Source organism: Neodiprion pinetum, chromosome 3 (genome assembly GCF_021155775.2).
Source record: "Neodiprion pinetum isolate iyNeoPine1 chromosome 3, iyNeoPine1.2, whole genome shotgun sequence".
In the NCBI taxonomy this organism is placed as follows: Eukaryota; Metazoa; Arthropoda; class Insecta; order Hymenoptera; family Diprionidae; genus Neodiprion; species Neodiprion pinetum.
The window spans coordinates 17610293-17618535 of record NC_060234.1 but is presented as its reverse complement, the minus strand read 5'-3'; the positions used below and the strand labels follow the sequence as shown (position 1 = coordinate 17618535).

General features: G+C 41.2%; 1 protein-coding gene across 1 annotated transcript; it reads right to left on the bottom strand.

Moving 5' to 3' along the window:
• Window positions 1–4407: 4407 nt before the first annotated feature.
• LOC138190620 (protein NYNRIN-like) lies at window positions 4408–6648 on the bottom strand. Its single transcript, XM_069134371.1, has 3 exons — window positions 6438–6648; window positions 5005–5718; window positions 4408–4532 (listed from the first exon to the last, which is right to left on the bottom strand). Exons 1-3 carry the CDS (start codon window positions 6646–6648, stop codon window positions 4408–4410), a joined length of 1050 nt encoding a protein of 349 aa, XP_068990472.1.
• Window positions 6649–8243: the final 1595 nt, after the last annotated feature.

Genomic DNA, 8243 nt, shown 5'->3' with positions numbered 1-8243 from the left:
CTGGTGGGATAGTCGGGAAAAACTCGTGAATAGTGTGTACTTTGTGTCCATTGACGTACGCGCCCGTTGTAATGCTACACTCGACTCGCAACGCGTTGACCTTGAGTATAGTTACAGGCACGTCTGATTCGTGAGTTTTATTAACCTCCAATACTCGTGGTGTAAATCCCAAAAGTTGAGCGACGGAATCGTTCGGCTCAAAATTGATCGTGTGGTTGCATGTGATTTCGCTGCGTAATGTATTATTGTTGGGATTGATGCTGAGCCTGATATCTGTATTTTTTAGCACGTTTTGAAGATACTTCTGCATGTCTTCGATCTCGTAGCTCGGAGTAGGTATGGTGTTCACTTAATCAGCTACGTAAATTTTATTGTGACCAACATCAACGTTGGAAATCGAATTAAAGGTTAACAATTCTACCAAGCTGAGAGCATAACTTTTATCACGAGCAAGTTCGATCGGTGGGAAACATTGTGCCTCGAGAATCGAAGAGGTTCCCGAAATCGTTAACGTTGATGAATCATCCATGACTGCGAGTGGTAAACTAACTTTGATGAATCATGTACCATATTTATACAGCTCACCACTCAGAAATTTCAGACACAAGTGTCCGCATTCAAATGTATCATAATCCTGGCACCTTTCATGATTGTATTTAACACTACCAACGCCGAGGTATTTCATGAGGTCTGAGGGTGCTTGAAGGTTGACGAAACTGTCAAAGTAATTGAATTTATTGTCGCGTTTCTTGTATGCAACCCAGTGTGTCCCCGGACCGTCTTTGTCGTCAAGGTTGATTATAGCTGACTCGTTTTTCGTGGACCGTTTTTAGGCATTTCATTACGCATGAGAACACCGCGGAAATGCGAAACTTTGAAGATTTTTGCATATTTTAACAAGTCCCAATCAGTCAGAGCCCGACGTGGTAGCATCGCATCTAGTTTTTTGAAAGATGGAGACCAAGATCTGTTTCGTACGGTTTCATATCAAGCCCTTCGCCCAACGCGATAGCTTCCATAGTTGTGTCGTTTGCTCTCTTCCTGTTCTCGTTTAGCAGCATTTGCATAGTTCACAGCTTTTGCTATACCTGCCACACCACCGGCTAACGCGCCTGTAGCACTAAGTACGGCGAAAATAGGAATCAGAAACGGTAGAAAACCACCGACTTTTGAAGGTACTGGTAGGACGCGAGGTGTTCGCACTTTGCATTTACCACCCGCTTTTTTAAGGGCGTTTTCAGCTTTCTTTAGCGCAGATTCGATAGCTACTTTTGCATCGTTGCTTGGAACCATAGAACGTTTTGTAGCATTTATAATTTTTCTCAAGGTCACATTTTTTGGTCTTCGAATTCTCATTCCAAGTTTTGATTTTACTTTCATTGTATTAGCTATTGCCCATACGGCTGCCTTTTCACCCAAATTGGCGTTCGTCGCGAAAACCTATTTCCAAGCTTTCTCAGCCCACACCCTATCAGCCTCGTTTTCAACCTCAAGATTTTCGCGATTCTACGAGCAAGCAATGTCGTGGTCCTTGCAAGCTGCGTCGAGAAGATTGATTCCCGGATCACCCCGCACGAGTCTCTTTGTTAATTTTGTACCAGGCCCACAGTACTGATAACCAGGTACATGCAATTCGACTGGAAGGCAGTTGATGATTTCATTCACCAGACCCGTGCCACGATGTTGCCGCCTGCTACTTCGTTTACCTCTACACACGATCATGTTCGTGCGTTAACTGAAGAAAACTGCTTCAAAACGGAATATTTATAGCAAATCCGATCAGTCATGTCCGAGATGCGGTTTGAGAAACAACCTACTAAGCTTTCCGTGATGAATTTTGACGAACTTTCGGAGCAAAATGTCGAAACGCACAAACGGCACGGTGAATTACTCCCGAACAGTGTACGTGCAACATTCCATGGACCGTCGAATCGTGGTAAAGCTAATCTGCTGCTCACACTTATAACTCATCCCAACGGACTTAGATTTGAAAATATATATATCGTAACGTTCTTTGACGTTACGGAAATAAAATATGGATCCGCGAGTTTAATTATCAATTCGAAATCAAAAGCGTTAATAAAATGTTGTGAAAAAGCTTTAATTGCGTAATATGTGTTTCTCGTTTAAAGTCTGATACAAGACTGTTTTTACAATAATATTGGTTTACGCAGCAACCTTATTCTTTTGAAAGACGTAAGAGGTTTATAAACGTCTTTTATCTATGATGACTACTAGATCACTAAAGAAGGGGCGAAACGGGTGATTTTACCCTTTGTAACACCACTCCCCCCCGAGGAAAAGAGTCGTCCCGACTCGGGAAAGATAAAACAATTATAAAAGTGATTTAGCAGTCAGTGCTCAAAGGTGAGTTGGAGCTGTGGCTCTAAAAATTCAAAGACTCTTTTTTTTACTATCTGGCATTTGCCCACAGTCTCAAGGTAAACCACAGAAAACCTTGAGCAGATAGTTGAGCGTTAAATTGAATTTCAAAATTTTATGTGCCTTGTTTTATAAAGGTAAGTGTTGTCTAGTGTTATGTATCTTCATGAATTTGAAGACATCAAAATCATCCGGATCGTCGTCGAAAAGGAAATTCATTCCTCTTCAGGGAAAATAGTCCGGTGAATCAAACACAGATGAGTACGACGAGGCGGGAAACCATAACTGGGAAAACTCTGGGTCCTAGGCAACGTAAAGGCTGATTCCCTCTGAGAACCGGCACAGGAAACAGGTAAAAGAAATGGGTGACTGAATCCAAGATTTCTTCAGAAACAGTACACCCTAGAGTTTGGAGGACAAATGTGAGTGGTGGTATAACAATCCAAATTCACTAAGTGAATTTGGGAATATGCACGAATAAGATAAATTGAATATTTATTTGAAAGAAAAGAAACGATCGTAACTCATTTATTTCGTGTCATTCTTCAAAATGAAGGCCACCAGTCATCCTTAGGAATCGGGAAAGGTCGGAAGGTAAAAGCTGTTCGGCAAATAACCTGAAAAGTGCTTACAAAAACTGACACTTGAGGTTAATAAAATGTGAAAATCAAGCAATCGCTCATCGACCTCGCAAAATAATCGTGGCTCTATGCACATTACAAAAGAAACCAAAGCCTTTCCGACACAAAACTCGATTCCAGAGAAGAAGTTTCTAAAAAGAAACAACTGAAGAAAACAAATTTCAAGTTGATTAACAATTCAGAAGAAGCAAATCATTATGAGAAAGCCTTCTATCAAAGACAGTCTTTGTCCAACTCTTGAACCACCCAAAATGAATTCAAAGGAATATACTTCAAAAGGCAAGACGAGCTACCTTTGTCAAAGTTGCTTCGATTTCCAGTAAGTATACCACAGTGAGAAACACAAATAATTTATAATGAAATAAGAAAACATCATATTTTTATTCTCTAGCTCGAGACCGGAATTGTTTAAACACAAAGTCTCCTTCCACATCACTTCCATGAAGAGAAAGCAAAATGCTACCTCTGCGGACAAAGTCTGTACGTTACGGTAAGAAAGGCGGATGGATGTGACGAATGTGAAATGGTCAAAGAAGAAATGAAGAAAATTCTGAATGTTACCCGTTATTTCCCTCTTTAATTATATTAAAAAAAAAAAATAGGATTTAATAAATCAAGTTTCTGATTGAATAAACTTTTTTTTATAATAAGAAAATACCTTAACCTTTTTCGAGTGACATAGCGGGACAGAAACTAGAAAAAACTTGGTCGGCTGTGGATCCTGCATTAATAACCAAAACAGGAGCCGACAAAGAAGAAAAGGTTTGATTTACTAGCCAATCCTCATGAACCTCATGAATAGTTCTGAGTAGCTCTAAAGAAATGCTCGATTCCTCCTCACGAGAACGGGAACTAACTCGAGCGAAAGAATTTTCTGGGGAAACTCGCAAATACACAATTAAATCCACTCTGAGTTTAGACGAGCGAATGAGAAAATCAAAATTTTTCCTCAATAAATGAGATTCGAAGTCGCGAAAATTACCTAACCTTCGACGAGCTTCTACGAAACAATTGCTACTGAATATTGATCTTTCCATCACCTTTATAGGTAATGAAGTCGTCTGAAGATGCCTATCTAACATAACCATCTGAGCAAAATGCTGAAAATGATAACAATATTGATCTGGGTCTTGATACATTAAATCTAAAAGATTGATTCCAGCGACGTGTCGATATTCTTCAAGAGGTTGTAAAAGCGTACAGACCTGGCGATCTGCTAAAAACCTCTTGGTGAAAGTTGTTTTACCGCATCCGATATTCCCTTCAATAATGATCGTAAGCGGTCGAGTTTTACTGAAATGAATTCCAAAAGGCAGATTCTTCTCCCAATAGATGACCGACTGTAAAGAAGGTCAAGTCGATCACAGTTGTCAAGAGTGTACGTCTAAAGATCTAATCTCGAAGGATGTTCCAGGTCTTGGAGAGACTGTTCCAGGTTGATCTTCCTCAAATGGAGCAAGACGGTCCAGGTGTACCACTTTTTGACGTAAATGAGGAGATTTTCGGATTCTATAAACAACATCATTTATCCGGTTAACCACTAAGTAAGGGCCTTCCCGACTTCTTTGTAGTTTTGGACATCGTCCTTTCTGTCTTCGGAGTTGAAAGAGCCAGACCGAATCTCCGGGATTGAAGTTTAAATTCCTGGCTCGAATATCGTAGCGATTTTTTAATTTGTCTGAAGCCATAGAAATTCTACTTCTAGCAAAGCCATGAATTTCTTCTAATCGCTGTTGCAAAAGAGAAGTATAATCTGTTTGATGCTGTTTTTGCACAGGAATAGGACCCTTTTCTAAATCTGACGGAAGTCGGAGATTTCTTCCAGTAAGCATGAGGGCTGGCGTCTGTTTCGTCGTCTCGTGAATCGCAGATCTGTAAGACAAGAGGAAGAAAGGGATCCAGGAGTCCCAGTCTCTCTGATTCTGCTCTACGAAGGACGACAAATATTGTAGTAACGTTCGATTCAGAAGCTCTATCATGCCGTCAGATTGTGGATGCAAAGGAGTAACCTCTTTTATTACGGTTGACTCAAAGTTTCGGCCTTGATCAGTATGAAGTTCCAGAAGAACTCCATGTCTGCAGATAAACTCTTTAACGAACGCTTGAGCTACAGTAGAAGTTTCTTGATTAGCCAGAGGGACCACTTCAGGCCATTTGGTAAAATAATCGGCAATAACCAGAGCATATTCATTTTTAGAATAGGTTGGAGGGAGAGGTCCAAGGATGTCCATCGCTATTCTCTCAAAAAGAGCTCCCACGTTGTAAACTTGAAGAGAGCTATGTCCTTTAGCTCGAGGTCCTTTCTTTGCCGTGCAGATTCGACATCTTCGGCACCAATCTTCAACGTCCGACCGGCAACGAGGCCAAAAGTAAAAGTTGCATATTCTGCCTAGAGTTTTATTTGAAGCGAAGTGTCCGCCTGTAGGAGAGTCATGATAAAGAGCAAAAATCTGTGGAACTCGAGTCTTAGGAACCAAAAGTTGGCACCTGATTTCCTTCAAGTCTGTAGATTCCCATTTACGATATAAAATTCCGTCAATTAAAAGGATAGAGTCCCATTGAGCCCAATAAATTTTCAAATCTGGTCTGGCTGAAGATATATCCTGCCAGTCTGGGTGAGTCTCTGCTTCCTTCCAGGACTTAACTTGAGTTAAAGTGATGTCCTCCTGTTGAGATTTTCTCCATTCCTCCAGGTCTTTTTCGAGAGAAACCTTTCATAATAAAGGAGGGGGGTTTCGGTTTTTCTCCAATCGTGCACACTGTTTACACTTTGGCATTTCTTCGCAGGATCTTCGAGAGAGAGCATCGGCGTTTCCATGATGAATTCCTGCTCGATGACAAATGTCAAAATCGTACTGTCCGAGCTTTTCCAACCATCTAGCTACTTGACTTTCGGGGGTTTGAACAAAAGTAACCACCTAAGGTAAGCATGATCTGTTCTTATCAAAAATCTCCTACCGTACAGGTAATGATGAAAATGTACTACGGTCTTAACAACAGCCAAAAGTTCACTACGAGTGACATAATAATTTCTCTCGGTTTGACTTAGAACTCTGCTGAAATAACTAATCACTCTCTCTTGACCTCCCTGAATTTGTGACAGAACCCCACCTATTCCTGAAAGAGAAGCATCCGTATCCAAAATAAAAGGAAGTTCGACCCCTGGATAAGCTAAAATCGGCGAAGAAATAAGATTTTCTTTTAATTTCTTAAAAGCTTCTTCGCATTCCGGGGTCTAGTCAAAAGGAATCTTGATTCCGGTTAAGTAATGGAGAGGTTTAGCTATACTAGCGAACCCTTTTACAAATCTTCTGTAATAAGTACAAAGGCCTAAAAAGCTTTGAATTTGTTCTTCATTCTTAGGTGTCGGCCAAGAAGAAACCTTCTGGATTTTGGATGGGTCGGTCTTCACACCTTGAGCTGAGACGATGTGTCCGAGGAAGCCTACTTCTCTCTGGAATAAACGGCATTTTTTCGGGCTCATTTTTAGGCCTGCTTGCTTCAGCCTGGCGAAAAGTTGTTTGAGATTTTGAACTTCTCCTTCAAAGTTCTTGCCAAAGACGATTATGTCATCTAAATAAACGAGGCATATTTTGCCAGTGAGCCCATGGAGAACAGCCTCCATCATTCGTTCAAAGGTAGCCGGGGCATTACTTAAGCCAAAAGGCATGACCTTGAACTGCTATAACCCTCCTAAACCTGTGACAAAAGCTGTTTTTCTCTGTCCAGAAGATCCATTTCGACCTGCCAGTATCCACTCTGAAGATCTATGGTGCTGAACCAAGTTGCACCAGCTATCAGGTCGAGTGTCTCGTCGATTCTGGGTAGAGGATAAGAATCTTTCTTCGTTATGTCATTCAGCTTCCTGTAATCGATACAAAATCGTTCGGATCCATCCTTCTTGTTGACAAGAACGATTGGTGAGGCCCAGGGACTAGACGATGGTTCAATCACGTCGTTCATTAGCATGTCTTCCACGAGCTTCTTCACCTCTTCTCGGGCGTTGAGAGCGAGTCTTCGAGGAGCCTGTTTTATTGGTGAACTCTCTCCGACGTCGATCTTGTGCTTGACGGCAGTACAGCAGCCCTTATCACCACTATCTTTGGCGAAAGAATCTACAAATTCTAGTAAATGAGATTTAAACGATTCTAACTGAGCTGGATTCAATGAAATCGAAGTCTTCTAAACAAGGCTCTGTAAATGTGAAGGAAAGTGTTGTTGAAAATCATCCTCAGAAAGTTGTATTTCCCGAATTCCAGGAGGAGTCCAATAAATTCCATTCCTATTCATACAAAGAGCTAGTTCGCGATTGTTTGACGCTAGTGAATTTCTCTTGGTCGAGATAACACAGTTATGTGCTGTAAGAAAGTCTATTCCCAAAATACCTTCATCCTCTATATCTGCTATAAAAACCTTATGCGGAGAGTCGATACATCCAAAAAGGTTGATTTGGACAGTAACCTGTCTTGAAACCGGGGTCTTCTCTCCAGTGGCTGTTCGCAGGGATAAAGAGGGAACAATCTGGTGATCCGAGTTAAAGATATCCGATCGAACTACGGTCACTTCCGCGCCGGTGTCTATTACCCAAAGACAATCGACGCCGTTTACAGTACCGCGCGCGTAAAGACAAGACTGTCGTAGACTTCTAATTAAAAACTGTTCTCTAAGAGGGCTTTCACTTTTCGCAATCTGCGATGATTTTCGCCCCGACGAATCATCTGAAATTAGTTTTTTGGACTGGGGTCTGTTGAAGAGCTCGTCTGAGGATTTGCTTCCCTAATTTCTATATCTTTTTTTCGCCAGTTATAGAAGTTCGGATTCGAATTTTGCACCGGCTCTCCAGTAATTTTCTTCAGCAAGAAACAATGGTTGGCGTCATGTCCAACTTTCTTACAAAATAAACAAGATAAGCCAGTTTGATCTGTCATGACCGCGCTTTTAATTTCACGTTTGTTTTTCTGGTCTTGAAAAGAACCACGATTTCTTTGTTTAAAATTATTACTATTATTTTTATTTCTGTAATTTTGAGGCTTTGTCTTTTCCGAACGCTCAAAATCCCGTCTTTCTTAGGTGTTTTTGGACACCTCAATTTGGCGAAGTTTGTTTGACCCAAAATATTGCTTACGCATAGCCTCCACCTCGAGGGCTTTGGCCGTTGCCTCTCGCAGAGACGTGAGACCCGATGTCCCAACGGCCATTTTGATTTCCGGATCGCTAATT

Bases quoted from the DNA above. Each gene is read 5' to 3' on its own strand.
- LOC138190620 (XM_069134371.1), bottom strand. From the start codon at position 6,648: ATGGAGGCTGTTCTCCATGGGCTCACTGGCAAAATATGCCTCGTTTAT. The intron at 5,719-6,437 runs GTGTGAAGACCG...CTCTCGAAAAAG, and splicing joins ACACATCGTCTCAGCTCAAG to ACCTGGAGGAATGGAGAAAA. The intron at 4,533-5,004 runs GCATGATAGAGC...TGTTGTTTATAG, and splicing joins TTTGCATCCACAATCTGACG to AATCCGAAAATCTCCTCATT.